The sequence below is a fragment of the Asparagus officinalis genome, chromosome 9 (assembly GCF_001876935.1).
Source record: "Asparagus officinalis chromosome 9, Aspof.V1, whole genome shotgun sequence".
NCBI classification, from domain to species: Eukaryota; Viridiplantae; Streptophyta; class Magnoliopsida; order Asparagales; family Asparagaceae; genus Asparagus; species Asparagus officinalis.
Genome location: NC_033802.1, coordinates 22,690,576 through 22,714,675, shown reverse-complemented (window position 1 = coordinate 22,714,675; position 24,100 = coordinate 22,690,576). Strand labels below are relative to the sequence as shown.

The following is a 24,100-nucleotide window of genomic DNA, read 5'->3' as shown; positions in this document are numbered from 1 at the left end:
TAAATAATCTGTAAAAAAAATTAAAAATTGTGATCGGGCTTTTAAAATTTAAAAAATTACAAACAATTCCCTGAAAATTTCTAAACCTTCAAATAAATTCCTGAAAAAAAATAAAAAACCACAAACAACTCCCTCTAAAATTTAAAAATTACAAACAAATAACAAAAAAATTTAAAAATTATAAGCAAATGTTATTAAGGATGTTGTCAAAAATTAGTGGGGGTTAAGTGATAAAATCTGAAGCTTATTAGGGTTTTTTTGCCAAAGCTTATTAGGGGTATTTTGGTAATTTGACCACACATCGACCAACAGTGTTAAGTTTGAGGATTTTCTATCAATATTTATTAGAGGTTTTATGAGAGTTTCAAAGATCCTGCGGATATAGTGCTAAACACTGGAACTTATTAGGGGTTTAGTGAAATGTATCCATATTTCAATGTTTTATAGAGAGGAGTTTGAATTTCAAACTTTCAAATAAATGTAATCCACGGCCTTATTTTGTATTTTCTTTATTAGAAAAAAAAGTTCCAACTCAAGTAATCTAATTTTGAGTTTTAAATTCATGCAATCTCTTTCATCTCACAAGTTATGTTCAGAATGCTATGGAAAAATTTAAATATTAATATCATGTTCGTTATGATATTATAAGTCATTGTTATTATATTATAAGTCATTGTTTCAAGTCATTTCTATGCTCATATTTATAAAAAAAAGTGGACTATATAGCAAACACAAAAAAGATGAAGCAGTAGCCAGAAGAAAAAAAATGGTCGGCTTAATATAGAACTTTGATACATTTAACAATATATTTAACAAAAAAATTAAGGGTTAAAGTGTAATCTAAATAGCAACTAAGTGTTGCATTAGAATTTTTTAGGGAAATTATCATGTTTATATTGCTTATGAAACTTTAGGGTATTAAAGTACAATTTTAGAAATTTTAGGGTACATAAATGAAGTGTTTTATAACTAGTGATATTTTGGTGCAATATCGGACAAACAATAAAATATTTAGGTGTAATTTATCGGCCTAGAAAAAAATTACTGCAATTTAATTTAAAAGCATGAACATAATTAAAAATGAAACTCATAAAGTAAAGGTAATCATATATACAAACTGAAGAAACAAGACTGACCGTGCGAGCAGGCAAACCACTTGTATACACATAAATATTAATTGGGCCTACTCTCCCATATAAGGTAGCACACCACCAGCTACAATTCCTTTCCAAGGATAATATCAATTCCACTCTTCTTTTGTCATGCTTTCCCTCCATCCAATTCCCACCGCAAGAACACGATCATGGGTAAACTTTCCCTTTCACATCCATCCTTCCCTCCCAAGAATCTCTGCATCCTCTCCCACCTCCAACAACAACAACCAAACCAACCAACCAACATCATCATCATCCTCCTCCACATCCAAACTCATCAAAAGATTCGTCCTCTCCAACAAAGGCCGGACGAAGCTAAACACCTACTCTGACCGAGACTTCTACTCCTACCCGCGATTTGTGACTCATGTTGATGACAAGTTTATCTCCACTCTGACTGATTTGTACAGGGAGAGGTTATTTTCTGGATGGGAAGTGCTGGACCTTATGAGCTCTTGGGTTAGCCATTTGCCCCGAGAGGTGAAGTATAAGAGAGTTGTTGGGCACGGGCTCAATGCCCAGGAGCTGGCCAAGAATCCTAGGTTGGATAGTTTCTTTGTTAAGAATTTGAATGAAGAGCAACAGTTTCAGGCAGAGGATTGCAGTTTTGATGCAGTGATTTGTGCTGTAAGCGTGCAATACCTTCAGTGGCCGGAGAAGGTGCCTATCAATTTACCTTAATTTAGCTCTTATTGGATTTTTTAGTTTTGTTAGATATTTTTAAACTGGTAATGAATCTAACAATTTGTATTTCATGAGTAAAAGCAAAATTTAAAGTCGACCATTAAAATATTTTACTTCTGAAATATTTTGTTAACCCAAGCCCATATTTTGTGTGGATAAATGTCTGATAACTTGGGAGTTGTGATTGCTGCCAAACTTTACACTGTTTATCGGAACTGAAAGTATTAATAGGTTCGTTTAGATTGACATACAATTTAGTGCATAGAAGAAATGCAAACAACTATTATTTTTCAATCTCGTAGCTTCAGATTTTTGTTTCTTATTTGAGCCTTTTAATTTGGTTATTATCCGATAAAAACCGGTGCAGATGTGTTGTGGCCTTGTGGGTCTAGCCCATGCTAGGCCCACTAATGCTGGGTCAATGTTGAATTCTACTGGATAAAGGATTTGAACCTACATTCTAATAGGTCTGGGGACCTCAGAATAATTTTCCTTTTAAATAAGGAGCAATATCTGTGAATCCCTATAGTGAACAGAAGCCGAAACGGAGAGCACCTAATTTTTTGTGCGCTGCTTTCGAAGAGAGAAAGAAAGAGAGGACTAGAAAAAAGTTAATTTCGGATCAATCCATTGTCTGATTGCAGCCATTCACAAGTCGTTCTCTTTAGAACAACCAAACCGTCCAAGGGTGTCGTATTGATATCTCTAGATTCTCCACAGGTGTTGGATATTTATAGTGAGACAGATTTTATGTTTTGGTGTCCTAGAGTTAATATTGTATTTTTCTCTTGTGATTTAATTCTCAAATGTACGTGTAGCTTTGAGGACTTGTACTCTTGTTTCATAGTGGAATATTTTTTTCTGGATTGTCCCGTAGACATAGACATAGTTTTCGAACCATGTTAAATTTTAATGTTTGCTTATGTGTGATATTTTTGTTGGTGCTATTTTTTATTTCTCGTATTTAATTCCACAGTTTAATCCCCACAAATTCCTAACAATGAGTTTTAAAGCCCTAGTTTGAGATGTCCTTTGGGATGGAAAAGATGTAGAATTTTGGTACAATGATAAAAATGAATTGTTTCAATTGGCAAGTATGGCTGTCCAAGATGGAAAATATTCTCTATTGCAAGGATTTAAAAAATCCTATAGAGGAAGATGAAGCTAAGCGAAAAAGATGTCTAATAAGGAGTGGGCGAAACAAAATAGTAAAGCGATTGGTTATATTTGGATGTGGATCGATGTTAGTGTGTTTCACCATATATCGAGTGAGACTAATGCGAAGTCTCTATGAGAGAAACTTGAGGATCTCTATGAGAAGAAGACCGCATGGAACAAGGCATTCATTATGAGCCGGTTGGTGAACTTGAAGTTCAGGGAGCAGCATAGTAGAGAACTTGAATGAGTTTAACAGTTTGGTTAATCAGTTAGCTACTATGAAGATGACACTCGTTGATACAACCTTTGTTATTATTGGGTTCTTTGTCAGGTAGTTAGGATATAGTGATGGTGACGGTTAACAATGCTGCTCCATATAGTGTGTTATCGATGAGTATAGTTAGTAGCATATTATTCAATAAGGAGACTCAGAGGAAATTTACCAATACATATAACTCACAGGCACTTATTACGGAGAATAGGGGCAGAACTAGGTACGGAGACTAGTCCAAAAGTCATGGTGCATCCAAGGGCATATCAAAGTCTAATGGGAAAATGTTGCTTTCATTGTGGGAAGCTAGCTTATATTAGAAAGAATTGTTGGATATGGAAGAAGGAGCAAGGTTGGAACAAAGATGAGAACAAAGATGAGAAGAAGAATGTAGACAATGAGACTATTGATATTTTGTCTAAGACCGATGTTATTCTCACTTTTGTGAAAAAGATTGCATGCATCTTAAAGGTTAGAATTTCGACTGAATGATGGATACAAGAGCTACATGTCATGATGCCTTCAACTAGGATCTTTTCATGTCGTATAGAGCAGGTGACTTTGGCAATATGGAGATGGGCAATATTAGCTACTTGAAGATTGTCGAACTTGGTGACATACACATGCAGACTGATATCAGATGCACATTGAACTTGAAGAATGCACGACATATTCCCAATTTGCGCCCAACTCGCTTTCAGGCCTTACTTTAGACTGAATGGAATATGACATTCACTTTGGTAGAGGAAAATGTAAAATCACCAGAGGCTCTCTTATAGTGGATAGAGAAAATATATGTTGTAATTTGTACACTCAAGCAAAGATATCTTATTATTCGTTGAGCGCGGCTCAAGATGGCTCTCTCAATTTGTGGCACAAGAGGCTCGGGCTCTTATGTGAGAAGGGGTTGCAGGTATTAGCAAAGATGTCTCTCATTTGATTTGCCAAAGGTTCATTACTTACCCCTTGTGGTTATTATTTATTTTGCAAGTAATATAAAGTTTTGTTAAGGAAGCCTTCTAAAAGAAAAGATAATATTCTAGATTTAATTTATTTTGATGTTTATGGTCCTATCGAGATTGTGTCTTTGGATGGCAAACAAGTACTTTATCACGTTTATTGATGTTGCATCACAGAAGATGTGGGTCTTCATATTGAGGACAAATGATTAGGTATTTATAGTCTTCTAGCAGTTTCATGCCATGATGGAGAGGTAGTCAGGCAAGAAGTTGAAGTATCTGCACACTGATAATAGAGAGGATTACATTTCTATTGAGTTTAGAAATTATTGCTCCAAGCATGATATTTGACATCAGAGGACACAGCCCACAGCACAATAGAGTTGCAAACAGGTACAACAAGACCATTATAGAAAAAGTCATTTGTAGGTTGAAGATGGGGAATTTACCAAAGACCTTTGGGGCTAAAAGTATTTGTGTGGCATGCTACATAATTAACAGGTATCATTAAGTTTCTTTGGGTTTTAACATGCTAGAGAGAGTTTGGTTAGGAAAGAATATTTCCCTTTCTTATCTAAAGGTGTTTGCTATAAAGTGTTTGTACATATTCCAAAGGAGAATAGATAGAAGCTAGATGATAGGGTAGTTCCATGCATCTGTCTTGGCTATGGAGAAGATAAATTCAGCTACAAGCTATGATATAGAGAAAATAATAATTATTAGACATGCAACTATAGTCTTTTAGGAGGACCAGACTATTGTAGATCTCAGGAGAGTAGAGTAGACAAATAGTGTTGCTAGTCAGATTTTAGATATGACACACGTTTCGTCTCCAGTACAATTGCATCCTACAGATACAAAGTATATGCACAATTATGGTGTTAATGATGACTGTTATAACCTGAAAATAACTTAGTGTTAACCCCCCATGAAAAACTAACACGTGTCCAGCTCCGTGCCAGATCAGACATGATCAGAGCTCTGACAAATCAATCCACTTCTGCAGCTAACTACATAGGCCTAACAACTCTCGTGGCTGACTTGAGAGGCGATACTTGTCAGCCTACTCTTCAAGTCGAGCCCTCGAGACTTTACACCCGACCCGCTATATCAATCGACAACTTTCGTAACCGACAAAACGGGCGGTGTTTGTCGGACCACTAAAGAGGTTGTAGTTTTCTCAAACCGCGCCGACAACTGCCTACTCCTTGCATTAACTACTCGGACAAAGTCATTATTGCTCTAGTCCCCAAAGTCTTTACGACTTATTAGGCTCCATCAGCACCAACCAGCTGTTGTCGCTTGGCACTAGCCACCTGGATGACAAATCTTTGCTAGTGACCAACACCTATTAACTGTCTGCTGAGTTAGCTACCGGCCTAGACTCGACCACAGTTACCTCTTTGCCCTTCCAATCTGCTATAAAGATAAGTGTCACTACACGAGGTACCTTCTTTGGCTTCAGGTAACTTTGACAACTCTGCATTTATTTACTTACTTATTATATACTTTCCACACAAGTTCAAACACTGACTTGATCATCGGAGAAACTACCGGAGAACCTAACTCTAGCCTCTCACGAGTATTTCTTATGCACGGAAGACCTGCAATCTATAAAGTCAGGAGTTTGAAGGACTTTGAGGATCATGATTCTACTTTAATCCACAAATAAAGTCCTTGTTTGATAACTAACATCAACATTTTAGCACCCACCGTGGGGCCCTTCATCTCTCCTTTACCTCAGGGCGAATGGCCCCTTATGCTCAAATCATGAGATGAGAAGCTGCCACCAAGGATGATCTCCATCAACTCAGCCTACTTCAGCCAAAGACCTTGGCGTCGCTTTCATGAATAATACTAAGACAAATAAGGTTCTCTCTAGGGTAATTAAATTAATAGTATGCTTTTTCATGTTGTATCTATATGTAGCTCTTGTTGATCGATCATCATTGATTCGGTTATCTGCAAGGCGTGCCATCGATGAAAGCCCTTGGTACCCTCTCAATTTAGAACTAAGGCATACCTAGACTCAATCGACTTTGACTCAAAAGACCTTGGCACCTAATTAGGGTAAGATCAAGGTACACTATTGACAAAAGAGCTTGGCACCTACTCAGGGGAAGACCAAGCCGCGCAATCGATAAAAGCCCTTGGTACCCTCTCAGGGTAAGACTAAGGCACGTCTCCACTCGATTAGTTTTGACTCAAAAGAATTCGGCACCTAATCAGGGTAAGACAAGGGTGCGTCATTCACAAAATACCTTGGCACCTACTCAGGGTAAGTCCAAGGCGCGCCATCGATAAAAGCCCTTAGTACCCTCTCATGATAAAGCTAAGGCACGCCTCCACTCAATCGGCTCCGACCTTAAAGCCCTTGGTACCTATTCAAGGTAAAACCAAAGCACGCCATTGACAAAAAGATCTTGGTTCCATTTTAGGGAAAAACTAAGGCACATCAAACTCAATCTACATCGATAAAAAAGCCCTTGGCATCTCCCTAAGCCCAAGGCACATACACTAAGATCTTGGTGTCATCACAAGTAAACCTAAGGCACGAGGCCGAGTTGCACTACTCGTCCTTCTTGAGGCCGAGTCATCACGACTTGAAGGACTGACTAGTACTCAATGGTACGCGGTTCAAATTGATAAAAATAAAAATATGTCTATCATTTTCAAGTCATCTCCGACATAAAAGACCTTGGTATCTAACAGGGTAAGACCAAGGTGCGCCTTCAACAAAAGATCTTGGTATCCTCTAGGGATAAAACCAAGGCGCGCCTCGATTCAGTCCACTCCAAAGACCTTGGCACATTCATAAGCCCAAGACATGTACCCTAAGACATTAGTGTCATTATGAATACACCCATGGCATGCATTCAAGTCGCCCCAACCCAAATAACCGATTGATACTTAAAGGTACGCCGCATAAATTAACAAAAAACATTCGCATCTAAAATGTCTACAATAAGACCTTGGCACCTACATTAGCCTAACACACACATTTTTAGGACATTGTAATCATATTTAATAAACAACGTATGAAGCTAAGTCACCCCATCCGCCGTACAAGGTTGAGCTAACTCGACTCTATATCAAACAAAGACTTGAGCAAGGCAGGAATTAAATGCAAGTGAGAAAGATTCACAAATCTAGTACACAAAAACATTACTTTCATTCATATATCTAGACATTTATATCATTGTCTACATTCACATCTATCTTGCAAAAAAAGAAGATATATAACTCTCTCAAGGAGCTCAGCTCGGAGTAGGACCCGACGGATTAACACCGACTCGGGAGCTGGAGTCAGTCGAGGGGAAGCGGTGGTTGTTTCATCGTCTGGGTCACCCTCTTGGACACCTCCTTGGTCACCCCCAGGCCAGCTAACCCAGCCACCTGCCTCAGAGCCTTCTGTCGATTCCTTGTCTCCCTCGTCTCCATTATCCACATCAAGGACCAATCCGCCTCCCTTAGCCTCAATTTCTTTTAAGATATCTAGGTAAGAGGTGACTCGATAAGGATAATAAAGACGATCGTGTTTGGGTTGAGACTTAGGAGGAAGCTATCCCAAGAGACAACCAAAGCTAGCTTTGCATGCCAGCGCCACCTCGACCTTGCCTAAGGGGTTGTCACGGTATTTATCCACAACCTCCAACGGATAGGCCTCAGATTCAAGGTTGCTAAGGTGACCCTACAGAATCTGCATTTCACCTCGTTGCTTCTCCGCTTCAATTACTGTTTGGCCCGCCTCCTTCTTCAACCTCTTGCGAGCAAGAATCTCCTCGTTTAGTTGTGCTTGATGGTTCTCCACCTCTAACGAGCACCCTGAACGCGCTTGAAGGTGATCTTACTATCATGCCTCTCGATCTCAAGCTCCTCCTCTAAAAACTTTGCTCGGCCATCTCGCTCGAGGATATAATGCTGGAGGTGGACAATTTCTTCCTTTAGCTTGACGATCGTGTTCGACTGGTTAGTATGGTGCACCTGGAACCCCTCAAACATTTTTTGGCGAGTCTCCGGTTAACGATGTCACTTGACGTCGCTCCACTTTCAAGCCTCTAGCTCTACCTCCATAACAACAACTTTGTTCTTAGCCTCCTCCCGAGCCACCCTTTTTGCCATTAGCGCCTCTTGGAATTTTTCAAGGATGCCTTGAGCAAGCTCGAGTCGAGAAAATAACTCCTGCTTGACTAAGGCTCCCCATAGAAGGTAACCCTTGAGGGCTTGATAAAGGCCAACAGTAGTCATCGCCACAAGGATTTGTCATCCCTCGGGAGGTAGAGTTGGTCCAAGGCTCGAGACTGGGCCATCCAAGACCTAGGATTGAGCTCCTCTTGTCAAGTGAACGCTGAGCCACATATTGGTGCTCTTTTGATGGCTCCCTATCATATCAGGGGCCATCTCTAGGTGTGCTGATCAACATCTCCTCAGTAAGCCCTACACGTTCGGGTCTATCTCATCAGTATAGTGGGGGTAGGGCCACTCGAAGTAGAATCCTAGAGCTGGAGTTAGAGCTGTTGCGATCGACTCTATGACTGATTGAGGCTGGGCCATCTCTTCCTCGGCCGGCGCCTTACCCTGCCTATGGGCCGACTCAAGTAGAGGAGGCTAGGTCGTCTCCTCCTCAACTTGAATTTTGGCCTTAGTAAGCTCAGACACCTCCATTCCCTAAGCAAGGGATGCTTCATTAAGGATCACGACCTCGGCCCACTCAAGGATTGGAGCACTGGGGGCTGAGGGATGTGAGCCGACTTCTTAGTATGGGATGGGGACACTTGCCTTAACTGGCTTTTCCAACCCACCCTGAGCCAGCTTGACGCTCCCCTCAGGACCTCGACTGTTCACCTTTCGCAACCTCCCCCTCTTCTTCTCTGATCTCTCAGCCTGAGCAATAGCACTTGGCCCTGCCAGCCGAGCTACAATTTCAGTAGCCTTTGCCACCATCTCCTTAACCTTCGCAGGGGCCAGCTTGGCTACTTTTGAGGCCTAATCGCCTACCCCGGATGCACCTTCTTTGACCATTTAAGCGGGAGCACTAGGATGGCCATTCGAATTCGATCCTCCTCTACCAGCGGAGTGCTAGATAGGCTAACTACTCGGAGGACAACCATCTCAAAAAGATTGCTAACCTCCCGAAATCCAGCATAAGCTCGGAACTTGTCGAGCCCCTGCTTCTCCTCATTTGTAAGCTAACTCGACTTTAGAACATTCTTATTTATCTCATGCTAAGTTAGGCAAGAGAAGATTGGGTCGGCCCCAAAAACCCACATGAACTTCTCTTTCCAATCTTTGTTGGAGTCAGAGGCATTCAACACTAACTTGAAGTTGCCAATATTCTAAAGATACAAGTGCTCATCCTTCTTCGCCGTCTTAACACTAACCAAATAACCCAGCATGCATAAGCTCGGCTCGACACTGACCCGACGGCAAATCACCATATACGCCACCAAAGTAGCGATCCAGTTTGGCTTGATTCGGGACAGGGACACCCCTAATGCATCACAAACTCGGTAGAGGAATGGATGGAGTAAAAACCGAAGTCCATACTCCAAGTGTTTAAGATAAATCAGTGCCCCATCACCGTCGTGATGATATACGACCTCTGATATCTCCAGCGCTAACAAAGTGAAGGAACGAGGAAGATCAAATCGATCAAAGTATGCATCAAGCTCAGTTGCATACATCTTTGATCAGAATAAGTGGAGGAGATAGATCGTTGTCTCGTTACAGTTAGCAGTATCAGAAGCAGAGGCCATTTCTAATCGTTGGAGTATTGATCGGAGGATGTTCAGTGTAGAAATCTAGGAATTTCAAGAGTGTGTGTGCAAAAAATTTGTAAAGGTAAAACCCGTCTCTGAAATGAGCTCTGAAATGAGCTACATATGGGCTGAGAGTGTAGACACGTGTCAAGATCAGAGCGACCGACTTCTTCAAAGTGGACGGCTAAGATTGACCATGAAAAGTGAACCAATCACATAAGAAGCGAAGCATATCACCCCAATCGAAGTGCCTCTCAGGTTGGAAATTAAAGCGATGATAACTTATCATATCCACTGACATCAAAAGGTCACCTCAATAGTCGCACGTCACTTTCATCATAAATGCGCCTCGAGAGTCGCTAACAGACAACTGTTTAACTTTCACCCGTACTCAGCCAGTCAAGTTCAAGTGAAAGGGGGCGACTGTTGTAGTCTGAAATAACTTAGTGCTAACCTCCCATGAGAAACTAACACATGTCCTACTTCGCGCTAGATCAGACATGATCAGAGCCCGGATGATTCGATCCAGTCCTGCAGTAGACTCCATAGGCCAACAACTCATATGGCTAACTCGAGAGGCGATACTTATCATCCTATTCTCTAGGTCGAGACCTTAAGGGTCTGTTTGGATTCGTAGGGGGTGAAGGGAAGTTAAGGGAAACTGAGGGAAGGGAAGGGAAGGGAAGGGAAGGGAATTCCCTTCCCCTTGGTTACACCCCAATTTGGGGGGTAACAATTTTTATACTATTAGGGGGTGAACCAAGGTGAATGGAGGTGAATTAACTTCACCTCCTAAGTGTTCCCAAACAAGGTGAATGGAGGTGAATGGTTCCCCTAACTTCCCTTCACCCTCATTCCCCTCAATCCAAACAAGCCCTAAGACTTCACACTCGGCCCGCTATATCAGCTGATAACTTGCACAACCGACTAAAACGGTGGTGTTTGTCAGCCATCAACAACACGACTAAAGAGGTGATAGTTTTCTCGAATAATGCCAATAGCCACCTACCCTTGCATTAACTGCTCTGATAAGGTTATCATTGCTCTAGTCCCCAAAGTCTTTATGATTTATCAAGCTCCGTCAACACCGAGTAGTTGTTGTCTCTTGGTACGAGCCACTTGGATGACCATCTTCGCTAGCGGCGGACACCTCTTAACTGTCTGCCAAGTCAGCTGCCTACTTGGACTCAACCATTGTTACCTCTTTGCCCTTCCCATCTGCTATAAAAGTAAGTGGCACTACACAAGGTACCTTCTTCGGCTTTATGTAACTCTGAAACTCTGCATTTATTTACTTACTTATCATATACTCTCCACACAAGCTCAAACACTGACATGATCGTCGGAGGAACAACCGTAGAACCCAACCCCGTCCTCTCACGAGTATTTTGTATGGAAGGAAGAACTATGATTTGTGGAGCCAGCCGTCTGAAGGAGTTTGAGGACCCTGATTCAACTTTAATTTATAAATAAACTCCCTGTTTGATAACTGACATCTACAATGATTGACTGTCAGTTGCTAGAGTAGAGAGACAATGATCATGACTACAAGCATGAGAATCCTCAGCAAAAGGAGCATCACCAACAACAGAAGAGTGTAGAGCCACACGTTAGGAGATCAGCTAGAGAGAACATACCATCCTCGAGATATCCTCCCTCAGAGTAATATTTTTACTAATAGAAGAGAGGGAGCTAGAGAGTTTTCAAGGGGCATAGACTCATAAAAACAAGGATAGATGGTTCTGAGCTATACAGAAAGAGATGGTGTCTTTCTAGAAGAGCGACACTTATGAGTTGGTAGAGTTGTTGAAAGACAAAAATTCTTTGAAGAACAAATGAGTGTTAAAGTTAAAGAAGGATGGCTACAAAGAGATTAAGAAATAAAAAGCAGATTAGTGGTGAAAGGCTTTGGGTAGAAAAAAGGCGTTGATTTAAATGTGATTTTCATGCCGGTTGTGAAGATGACATCCATTAGAGTTATCTTGAGGTTAGCAGTTAGTTTAGACATCAAGATTGAGCAACATGATGTGAAGACTATATTCATTCATAGTTATTTGGAGAAGGAGGTATTCATTACAACTTTAGTCATTACAATGAAAACAAAAAGATAGTCTTTTTATAAGACTCTTACACAATGAAAACTAAAAATTACAACTCTCGTCAAAACAAACACAACAACAGTTTATCTCTTGTTGTTTGTGTGGGATCTTTGCCGGTGCTGTGGTTTATCCGTGAACCACCAAGCGATCAGATCAATACGGACTTTTGTTGATTCACGAAAGAATCAGGAAACCAAAGCAATTATCTCGGCAACAGCGAGATAATCACTCTTCTCGAGACCGCAGCTAGGTACGATCTCAAGGGAAGGAACCGGGCTATGGATCTGACGAATTCCTCTTCCTTATGTTGAATAACTCGATCCGATCTCCTTCTTCTCTCTGAAATTTGTGCTCCTCAGTCTCTGATTCAGCAGGGTTTCGCCAAGGTTTGAGAATTCCAGCTCTATGCAAATAAAGACCCTAGGACTGTATTTTTAGGCTTTAAATGCCATGTTTGTGGATAGGAATGCCATGTTTGTGGATTGGGTCGAAGAACAACCATTATTATCAGTCTAGGTGGGTTTTCGGTTGTGTAACAGCTTCAACATGTTTAAGGATAACCCTATATGTTTATGGATGACCCCAAGGAGTTCTAGAAGCCAATCTTATCAGAAAACATGTCGGGAGCTGACCTAGGCGCGAGTCATTTCGACTGTCTTGCACATGTCCGAGACAACTTGGACTATCTCGAGTATTTTAGTCTTAACTCTCTCGTCCGACCTCGGAATGAGATGATTCAAGATACTTTAAAAAGCTGACAAAGAGACCTACAACTATTGTCTTTTGATCTTCTTCAGATTTATAGAAAGTCATGGTCAAAATCTCAATTATTCTCCGAGACACACTTTGTGTCTTGCTAGTGTAAAATGGCTTGAACAGTCTTGGGTATTTTGACTCTAACTCCCTCGTCCGACCTCGGAATGAAGTGATCCAAGATACGTTAGAAAGATCGCGAAGAGCTCTACAACCTACCTTGATCGAGACACCTATGGGATGAGTGAGACATGAGTGGTTCTTACTCCTTTGTGGGTGAAACGTAACCCCAGGTCGAGTCGCTTCTTCGTTATTGTACCATCCCATTGATTTGTATGATTTATCAACTCGCTTCATGCATTTGTTAGTTTCTCTATGACATCAGATAATCCTCCTTAATTCGGATAATAATGTTCATCATCTTCTCTTCGTCTCGAGCTGCGTGTGGGAACCCATAGGTAATTTTTAACGCCTACAGATATCCCCTCCAAAGTATTTGAGTCTCTTTTCTTTTATTGAAGAGCCTGAAATACTTTAGATGTGATAGGCCCCACCTTCAATTAGTATAAAAGGACTTATAATTGGCTTCAGTTCTTGCCTTCTTTAATTCTCAGTCTATTCAGTATTTTGTCGAATAGTTAAGATTCTGTCGGTGCTGCGTTTATCGTCTGACCGTTGTTAAAGCCTCGAACTGAAACTGGTGTATTAGTTTCTGATCTTAGCTCATGTTATTGAGTCAACGTTGAACTGACTATCTTCGTTGGGGATTCATATCTGAATTACGATTGAACTCACTGGGATCATCCTTTGACCTGAAATTGATCTGAGTCTTATTTTGGCTAAAAATTATCGACGCAATGGCCTTCATCGCAATGTGTTGATTGGCATTGACTTTTCCTCACAACACTTTGACCAGTGTTGACCTTCATTACAACACGTTGACTGGCGTTGAATTTTCCTCGCAATACTTTGACCTGCGTTGACTTTCGTTGCAACGCGTTGACCGATGTTTACACAGTTTATGCTCTTAAGGCGCTGGAGCATGGAGGTCCCAAATGTTAGGGCTGCAGGACCAACTGTTAAAGCTGATTCATCTGCATAAATGGATCTTATCCTGAAGTTGTCGGATCCTTGAGTCACGAGACCAATTAATGGAGCTAGTGCATCAATGACTATCGCATTTATAGAATTTTTAGCAAATTCTCAGTTATCAATGGGTTTGATTAGTCTTTACCGACTACCGTTTGAGTTGGGCTAGCATGCAGATTATTCAAATCCGTTCCGTACGTAACGTTATGCTAAAAGAGTTCACTCTTTTAGTACTATAATATTGAATACGTAGACTTTATTTTTCTTACGGGAATAGACTACCCGACAACGCGTGTTAGGCGCTGACTTATCCCTACTTAGGCTTCTGGATAAAAGTCCCTAGACTTGGATTCTGGTGTCTTCTTCAATCGGTGAAAGACTAAACCGGTAACGCGTATTAGGCACTGACTTATTCCTACTTAGGATTCGGGATAAAATTCTCCGCACGTGTAAGGTGCGGATTTTAGGAGTTGAAAAGTAGTGTCTTCTCTTGGGGCAAAGACGAACCCGATGCGGGAAAGGAATAATTTTATATTCTATATCCAGTTGTAAAGGAAACTCAAAGTAGGATCTCCACTTCGAGAATCTAAAGAGTGAAACTAAGAGTGTGATCTCCACTTTGAGAATCGAAAAGATTCGGATAATCCTAACTGTCGAAAGGTTTGATTACCGAATTAAAGGTGAATTTCTCATTTATTGAGAGTGAATTAAAGTTTTGGCCCTAACCAAGTAGGAGTTTGAGATGACCCTAACTGTAGGAAGGTTTGATCACTCGATTTGAAAGTGGACCTCTCGTTCATGGAAGGAATCGAGATGAGATATTAGCTTTGACCCTAACTGTAGGAAGGTTTGACCAAATGGGGGGTTTGAGTGATCCTAACTGTTTAAAGGTTTGATCGTTCAATTTGCGGACCTCTCGTTCATAGAAAGAATCGAGAGGGTATTTTGATTGTGGTCCTAACTGTTTAATGGTTTGACCAAGTGGGAGTAAAAGTATAAATCACAATGGGAGTGTTGACTTGTACTAATCACTCAGTGGGGGTTTTTGATGTCAAATGATGAGATCTTGACACGAAGGGGATTTGACAATCACAATAGACCGTTCAAAATAAAATTTCCAGTGCTATGTCAAGACTTTAACAGCGGGAGTTTAGTGTTTATCACTTTGTTTGTAATGGCCGAGTTATCCCTAAGAATATTACATGTAACATTCTTCCGGGAACTTCACATTATATGAATTATCCACCCCCAGCTTTCTTTACGAAACTGGGTCCAATGAGGAGCACATTGCCCTTAGCCGCATGTTCGGGTTATCTTTAAGAATATAAGATTCTCAGAGAACTATCCGTGAAAGGTAGGAAACAGTTTAGACTCATATACCTATCGGAGTATGCAGGGAGCAGTTTAACCTCATACACCTGTTGGAGGATTGAGAAGCAGTTTATACTCGTATACTCTTCAGAGTGTGTTGTTCTCATTTGGCTTATTCCAGTGTTATGACACCGGCTTCAATAAAGACTTGGATGCTATTTTTGAGAGCGAAGCAAGCCTTGGTGGGATGAAGGATCCTCCTATGGTACGCGTAGTACTTTGGATCCAAAGTATTATTAGCTTTCTCCTGATTTGTGATAGGTGGCAGCTTGATCTTGTTGGTTTTGAAGAGGGATTCAAAAATGACCGGGACGTCTTTGTCCTTAAAGGGGTATTCTTTTTGGAGTCCTAGATCCGAAGTATTTTGTTATCTCCCGAGTTGTTGCTGTGACATCTGATTAACATCAATAGCTGGTGTAGGTGCCTTCCCCTTTCCACGGGAGGCGAAGTTGGATTTTGGCGGGTTAGCCGTTGGTTGGCTTCTCTCGGCTTTCTTCCTTTTGAGGAAGCGTTCGGCCTGCTCTCCGCGCACCTTTAACTCTCTCCAAGTCTTGGATGATGCTACTCCCATAACATCCAAGATATCAATGGACAGATTGTTATGACAGGTTTGGAGGATGAAGTCCTCTATGACTGGATCTCCACAATTCATCACCTTATTTCAGAAGCATTTGACGAAGTCGTCGACCGTCTCTTTGTCTTCCTATTTCTCCTCAAAGAGCATCCTAATTGATACCTTGGTATCATCATCAAAGAAATTACCGAGAAATGAGCTTTCTATGTCATCCCAGCTGTTGACGCTTCCAGGCTTGAGACGGCGGTACCAATCAAAGGCAGCCCCGCGAAGGGTACCCACGAATGATCGAACCATCAAGGCTTTATTGCCATAAATCATACCCAAGTGGGACTTGAAGTAGATCAGATGTTGAGTGGGCTAGCCCTTCCCGTCGAACGGCGTGAAGTTGATCAGGTTAAACTTTACCGGGTACGGGATCGACTCCCACTCTCTCGGGTAAGAACACGGAATACCGGTCTTCTTCACCTTTTGAGCAGACATTAGAGCGTTGATTTTGCTCTCGAGATCTTTCATCTTTTCGTTCTCATCTGTATCATGCTTTAGACGATTTATGAGAGGAACAACGCGGCCACTCCCGACATTATCATCTTCGGTGGGACCACCCTCAGCATTGTTGTCTTTAGTGAAGCCACCCCCAGCGTTTTGATCAATGAGAGGGTTATTAGCATTGAGGTGTTCATCCATATCTGAATCGCTACCTGTTTGGTTAGCAATGTTGTGACGGCTGGATTCACTAAGTTGATTGGACAGAGCCCGAATCTGTTGGTCATGCATTTCCCTCATCTGCTGCATAGCCATTTCCATTTCAATTTTGAATGCTTCTTTCTGCTTGGCTAGAGTATCCTCGAGAATTTTGGTCATTTGCTCAGTGTTGATTATAAATACATCACGGGATTGTCCTAGGCTGGATACCGTAATGTCAGAAATGACTGCAGAGTTCGCATCTCATGTTTCATCATCCGAGGATAATCCTCTATTCATCCTCTAATAGTCCCTACGTCTAGTAGTCCCTGTGTGTAGCCGAGTTAGACGATGCGATATGAAGGGGTCTGAACTAGAAGATCGGGTCGACTTTCCCTTATCAGCCATGTTAATCGTGACTGCGAATTGTTTAGGTCTAATAGCTTCTAGCTGGAGTCGAGACATTAGTTAGGCTATTCCCGAATTGACTCTTCTGCCTGGAGAAAAGTCGGGGCTAGAACCACTTAAAAAATCAGAGACTTTTCCTTATTGACCATGTTGATGGTAAGTTCTGGGAGTTCGTTATCTCGAACAACCGATCCTCTTTTGTGGAAACGTCTTGATTTGGGCTTAGATGCTTCAGTGTAGATCTTTTCGAATACCGAGACTCTCTGTGGAGCGGTCTTAGGACAGCTACATTCTGATAACACTACTCTGGTTAACCTCTCACAAGGGCAGTGAGAGTTTGTTTCTGGGGTATTTCTCTTTCGAGACTTACCACCAGCATGATAGTACAACTCATTGTTCGCGTGGAAAACTGTAGCTTTCTTCATTAATGAGATAATTGTCATCTTGAGTTACAACTTTTCGAGTTACAAAAGATCCGGTCGTTTATAGATCCGGTTACAACTAAATCAAAGAAAATAAAGTAAAATTACAACTTTCCTCTGTGAACAAATCACGAGCTCCTGTTTTGCGGTCGCTCGCTTTGGTGGGTTCTTTGCCTGCGCCGGGGTTAATCCGTGGACCACCGCGCGATCTAGATCCGGTCGGATCTACACGAGTATGCGGGTATTATTCCACGAAGGGAATAATAGCCGGGAGGGATTAATCCACCAAGGGAATAATCGCTCGGATCTCGAGATCTAAGACCAAGCTTAGATCTGGAGTGTAGCCTCGTGTAGATCTCAGATCTGTTCTTTCTTCCTCTCGAGATCCTGCCTTTTCTGACGTGGATGGTCGCCGAGGATCAGATCTGAATGATGTAAGTCTTCTGGTCTTCAAACTCCGAGTTCACTCTTCAATCCGGCAGAGTTTCGGCTCTTGAAAGTTCGACCTCCGAAAATGAACATCTCTAGGCCTATTTATAGGCTCTCAGGACAGTGGCTGCAAAAAGGGAATTGTCGGCCACCTCTGGCTACTGTCGGCCACCTCGGGCCACTGTCGGCCACCTCGGGGCTCGGCTTTGGCCGAGCCCCCGCGGGCGGTGTTTTCCGACTTCTTCGAGTCGTTTTCCGTTGTCTCGTTTGTCCGTGTTTCGGTTGACCTGAGACTCTGATTTTGATGATCTGATTTGGCAGTAAGTTGGATTCCTGATTTGGCAGTAAATCCGCTTCTGAGTTCGAGTCCGAAATTGATCTTGATTCGATCGTGATTCGTCCGAGTTTCCCCTTGGTTGGATGGCTCGTTGATTCCTCAACTCATTAGCTTGATTCTGCACGCGGGTGGATTCATTCCGTCGCTTCCGTGCGATTCGTCGATCTCGTCGCCTTGTTGGCTCGTCGGTTTGTGCCGAGCTATGCTAGGGGACCTATAAGCAATTTTATATGCCTACACTCATCGGCTGTGACCGGAGCAACTTATTGGTTGTTTATCAGGTATAACGTCGTCTTTTGCCAGACACATTTTCTTCTGAATAAGCAACGCCTTGTTGGCGTTTGTAGGAGTCACATGTTTGGAATCACACCTTTGTGAGGGTGAAACCCTAACGGGCTCCTAGCCTTCTGTACACACCCCCAAGCGGGCGGTTATAGGAATTGGCTTGTTAGGAGGTCGTGTATGACATCCAGCCAGAAGAGTCACTCGGAATTTGTTCACCGGTCCCTAAGCATTCTTTGACAGGAGTTTTGCCTCGATTTTCATGTAGAGGACCCAGGCAATCCTTCAATGGAATTCTGAATTTGGAGAGATCCACGCTCCTGTAGGGCTTCGTCGGAGGTGCGGGAGCAAGAGGAGCGGGATCTGAAGTTGACGAATGCTGAATAGTAACTTCGTCTACTTTTGCCTTAGACGCTGATTTGACCTTTGGCATCCAAACCCATTTATACTTAGGTGATTTCTTAACCGCCTCTTCTTTCTGCATTTCTTGTGCTTTTCGCACAAGGATCCGGACGTGCGCAAGAAGTGTACGACACTTTTGAATACGCTCCTCCAGAGTGAAATGGTTCTGTTTGACACGAATCCATTCGTTAGTAGGTGATTTGGAGAAGAATCCCGAAGCTTACTGTGGTGATGGTTTAGCCACTTGGCGTCTCCTGGAGTTCAGATCCTCTTGGTAGCGGTGTACTTGCTCCAAAGCCTCTGCAAATTGGCTAGCGAGACGTTGACGACACCTCTGACGAGCTCTCTCCGATAAAGTTGGCGTGCCTTCAGCAATCAACTCCTTAATGGAGGCGGTGTCCGGATTTGCGGCTTTGGTTTCATCAGACGCTGGCGGATCATTACGAAGTGCTACTGCAGTAGCAGTAGCGGGGAGATCGCCTTCTTAGGTCTTCAAATCTGAAGACCAGCGGATCTTCCGGAGGAGGAGACCTTCCTACACCTGCCAGGAGAGGAGGATGTGGAAGAGGAGGAGGAGACGTACTCCTTGAACTTCTGTTGGTCGAACTCGTATTCAACCTCTTCAGCCACGGGGATCTTGATCGTCGGCTGCGGTGCGACAGTCTTGACAGTAAGGTTGTTGGCTCCCACTGTGATCGCCAGCTTGTTTGGTGTGAAAGTTGACATCTTCATTGAGGTATTCATTACAACTTCAGTTGTTATAATAAAAACAAAAAGATAGTCTTTTTATAAGACTCTTACACAATGAAAACTAAAAATTACAACTCTCGTCAAAACATACACAACAACAGTTTATCTCATGTTGTTTGCGTGAGATCTTTGCCGGTGCCGGGGTTTATCCATAGACCACCAAGCTATCAGATCAATCTGAAGTTTCATTGATTCGCAAAGGAATCAAGAAACCAAAGTAATTATCTCGACAACAGCGACATAATCACTCTTCTCGAGATCGCAGCTAGCTACGATCTCAAGGGAAGGAACCGAGCTATGGATCTGACGAACTCCTCTTCCTTATGTTGAAGAACTCGATCCGATCTCCTCCTCCTCCCTAAAATTCATGCTCCTCAGTCTCTTATTCAGCAGGGCTTCACTAAGGCTCAAGAATTCTAGCTCTCTGCAAATGATGGCCCTAGGACTGTATTTATAGGCTTTAAATGTCATGTTTGTGGATAGGAATATAAGACTCTTACACAATGAAAACTAAAAATTACAACTCTCGTCAAAACATACACAACAACAGTTTATCTCATGTTGTTTGCGTGAGATCTTTGCCGGTGCCGGGGTTTATCCATAGACCACCAAGCTATCAGATCAATCTGAAGTTTCATTGATTCGCAAAGGAATCAAGAAACCAAAGTAATTATCTCGACAACAGCGACATAATCACTCTTCTCGAGATCGCAGCTAGCTACGATCTCAAGGGAAGGAACCGAGCTATGGATCTGACGAACTCCTCTTCCTTATGTTGAAGAACTCGATCCGATCTCCTCCTCCTCCCTAAAATTCATGCTCCTCAGTCTCTTATTCAGCAGGGCTTCACTAAGGCTCAAGAATTCTAGCTCTCTGCAAATGATGGCCCTAGGACTGTATTTATAGGCTTTAAATGTCATGTTTGTGGATAGGGTCGAAGAACAACCGTTATTATCCGTTTAGGTGGGTTTTCGGTTGTGTAACAGCTTCTACATATTTAAGGATAATCCCACATATTTATGGATGACCCCAAGGAGTTCTAGCAGCTAATTTTATCAGAAAACACGTCGGGAGCTGACCTGGGCGTGAGTCACTTCTACTATCTCGCAAATATCTCGGGTATTTTGGTCTTAACTTTCTTGTTCGACCTCGGAATGAGATGATTCAAGATACGTTAGAAAGCTGACAAAGATACATACAACTCTTATCTTTTGAGATTCTTCATATTCGTAGCAAGTCATGGTCAAAATCTCCATTCTTCTCCGAGACACACTTTGTGTCTCGCTGGTGTAAAATGGCTTGAACGGTCTCGGGTATTTTGACTCTAACTCCCTCGTCCGACCTCAGAATGAAGGGATCCAAGATGCATTAGAAAGATCACGAAAAGATCTACAACCTCCCAAGAGTGAGACACCTATGGTATGAGCAAGACATGAGTGGTTCTTACTCCTTTGTGGGTGAAACGTAACCCCAGGTTGAGTCGCTTCTTCGTTATTGTATCATCCCATTGATTTGTATGATTTATTAACTCGCTTCGTACATTTGTTAGCTTCTCTATGACATCAGATCATCCTCCTTGATTCGGATAATAGCGTTCATCGTCTTCTCTTTGTCTCGAGCTGCTTGTGGGAACCCATATATAATTTTTAATGACTACAGTACATGAAGCAGCTGGAGGGTTTTGAAGTGAAGGGAAAAGAGCACATGGTTTGTAGGTTGAAAGATCCTCTATGGTTTAAATTTGGCACCCAAGTAGTGGATAAGAAATTTGATTCTTTCATTTTGAGTCATCACTATAAGAAGACAAATGTAGATTCTTGAGTATATTTTAGGAGATATTCAGGTGCTAGCTTAATTATCCTGTTGCTTTATATGGACCACATGTTGATTGTTAGTTAGGATAGTCAGATGATCAGTGGGATGAAGAATAGTTATTTAAATCCTTTAACACGAAGGATTTGGGTTTGGCACAACGGATCTATGATATGGAGATTGCACGTGATAGAACATTCAAATTGTTATGGTTATCACAAGAGAAATATGCTAAATGGTTGCTTAATAGGTACAACATAAAAGGTGCCAAGACAGTTAGTACTGTTCTTGCAAGTCACTTAAAGCCTAGTAAGAATTTATGCCAGACTACAGATGAGAAAAAGAGGGAGATAAAAAATATTTCTTACTCTTCAGCTGTAGGGAGTATAATGTATGCTAAGTTTGCACTTAGCAAGATATAGTTCATGCAGTCGACGTTGTGAGCATGTTTCTTTCTAATCTAGAAAACGTACATTGGGAGAGTGTAAAGTGGACTTTAAAATATTTGAAAAGTAGCTTCATATTGTTTTTGAGTTTTAGAGGTTCCAAGCGGCCAATACTACATGGTTTTGCATATGCGGATTTGGCAGGTGATCTAGGTCATAGGAAGTTTATCTCAGGTTGGTTGTTCACTTTTATAAGGAGAGTTGTATTATGGCAGTCTAAATTGTAGAAGTATGTTGCTTTATCTACAACAAAGACATAATATATTAAAGTTGCAAAGTAGGTAAAAGAGATGGTGTGATTGAGTAGATGTTTGCAGTAGTTAGGCATGTACCAAAAAAATGAGTATCAAGTTTTCATTGATAGTCAGAGTGCTCTAGAACTAAGCAAAAATTCAATATTCCACTTCAAGATAAAATATATTGATGTGAGATATCATTAACTTAAAGAAGCTGCTGAGAAACAGGAGCTGAAGTTATAGATGATTCACACTAATGATAATTTAGCAGATTTTTTTATGAAGACAATTTCCAGAGAGAAGACTGATTTGTGTCTGTAATTGGCTAGTATGGGCTTCCAGTGAGGAGCTATAGATTGGCATACTCCTCTCATTAGGCTAGATGGGAGATTGTTGTAGGTCTAGTCCAAGTTAGGGCCACATATACTAGGTCTATGTTGAATTCCACTTGATAAAGAATTTGGACTTATATGCAATTCTAATAGGTTTGAGAACCTTAGGATAAATTTTGTTTAAATAAGGAACAACTTTTGTGAATCCGTGTAGTGAACAGGAGCCGAAAAAGAGAGCACCTATTCTTTTGTGCGCTGTATTCGAGGAGAGAGAAAGAAAAAGAGAGGAAGAGAAAATTTATAATTTCGAATTGTTATGTTGTCTAATTGGGGTGATTTAAAAGCTATTTTTTTCAGAGTAACGACGCCATCAAGGATGCAATGTTGGTTTCTCTGCGAGGGTTGAAAATTATGGTGAGAGGGGGTTTAAGTTGTTGGTGTCCTTGCAGTAATACTGTATTTTTCCCTTGTGATTTAATTCCCAAGTTTGGATGTAGCTTTGAATACTTGTACTCTTGATTAATAGAGAAATATTTCTCTCTAGATTGCCCCATAGATATAGGCACGATTTGCCGAACCATTTTAATCTCGGTGTTTGCTTCCATGTGATATTTTTGTGGGTGTCGTCATTATTTATTTCTTGTATTTAATTCTACCGTTTAATCTCCATAAAATTCCTAGCAAGATGATCACGAAGCAGCATTGCAAATGGTTACATTTAATGCACCTTTTCCTAGCACATTAAATTTTAAGCTTAGCAAATTAGTCTTTATAATTTAGATCCACAATTAAAGTTGTACTTGTCAAGTAAGAATTCAATAAATGCTAACAGATGCACTAGCTCAGAGGAGTAAATATTCTATTAGAACATCTTATAGAAAGTGATGATCTATACCATTCTTAGGTGGTTAGAGAATTAGTTTGGGAGTTATAAATCTTCTATTTACGGTGTAAATCACCCCATTCCTTTAGACGCGATTCTGATAGCATCCCTATTAAATTCAGATAATAAAATTAGTAGTTTCTTCTTGCAGGTATTTGCAGAGGTATTTAGGGTCCTTAAACCCGGAGGTGTTTTTATCGTGAGTTTCAGTAATCGTATGTTCTATGAGAAAGCAATCGCGGCCTGGAGAGATGGGACCGCCTTCAGCCGAGTTCAACTGGTTGTGCAATATTTTCAATGTATTGATGGTTTCACTCAACCGGAGGTGGTAAGAAGATTACCAGGAGATGTGGATAATTCACCTCTTAGTGGTATCATGAGATTGCTCGGATTATCTGGCTCAGATCCATTTTATGCAGTAGTTGCTTACAGAAACTTCAAACCTGTATATGAAACTACCCAGTAGGAATTTTTATCTTTGATTTCTTATAATGTTATTGATGTACTTTCGATTTTCTTCAACTCTATATAGAGTCATTTATAACCAGCATTCCTTCTACTGCTTGAAACAGGTGAACAAAAGGAAATGACAACTATATTCTATCAGATAATTCAAGAGACGCTTGTGTTGGGCTCTTAAGCCTCCTTTTTGGGGTCCGAGGAAACACGAAGTCACTGAGAAAGAAGGTCACACAAATACAAAATTAACAGCACGAATACAAACAATGAATTTTACGTGGTTCAGAAAGTTTCCTATATCCACGGGGCAAGAAGGGGATGAGTTTTCACTAATAGAGAAGAGAGTA

General features: G+C 41.4%; 1 protein-coding gene across 2 annotated transcripts; it reads left to right on the top strand.

The window, feature by feature from the left end:
- Positions 1,189 to 23,816, top strand: LOC109824470. Of its 2 annotated transcripts, XM_020391074.1 has the most exons (3): positions 1,189 to 1,814; positions 22,769 to 22,825; positions 23,446 to 23,816. In XM_020391074.1, the coding sequence occupies exons 1-3, from the start codon at positions 1,263 to 1,265 to the stop codon at positions 23,758 to 23,760; spliced, it is 924 nt and encodes a 307-aa protein (XP_020246663.1). In that variant the 5' UTR covers positions 1,189 to 1,262; the 3' UTR covers positions 23,761 to 23,816. The 2 variants fall into 2 exon arrangements, with proteins under 2 accessions (XP_020246663.1, XP_020246664.1); XM_020391075.1 differs by lacking the exon at positions 22,769 to 22,825 and having other exon boundaries at positions 1,191 to 1,814.

Excerpts from the sequence above, each read along its gene's own strand:
- LOC109824470 (XM_020391074.1), top strand. The coding sequence starts at position 1,263 with ATGCTTTCCCTCCATCCAATTCCCACCGCAAGAACACGATCATGGGTA. Across the intron at positions 1,815-22,768 it reads ACCTTCAGTGGCCGGAGAAG|AGTAACGACGCCATCAAGGA; the intron begins GTGCCTATCAAT and ends TATTTTTTTCAG. Across the intron at positions 22,826-23,445 it reads TGCGAGGGTTGAAAATTATG|GTATTTGCAGAGGTATTTAG; the intron begins GTGAGAGGGGGT and ends TTCTTCTTGCAG.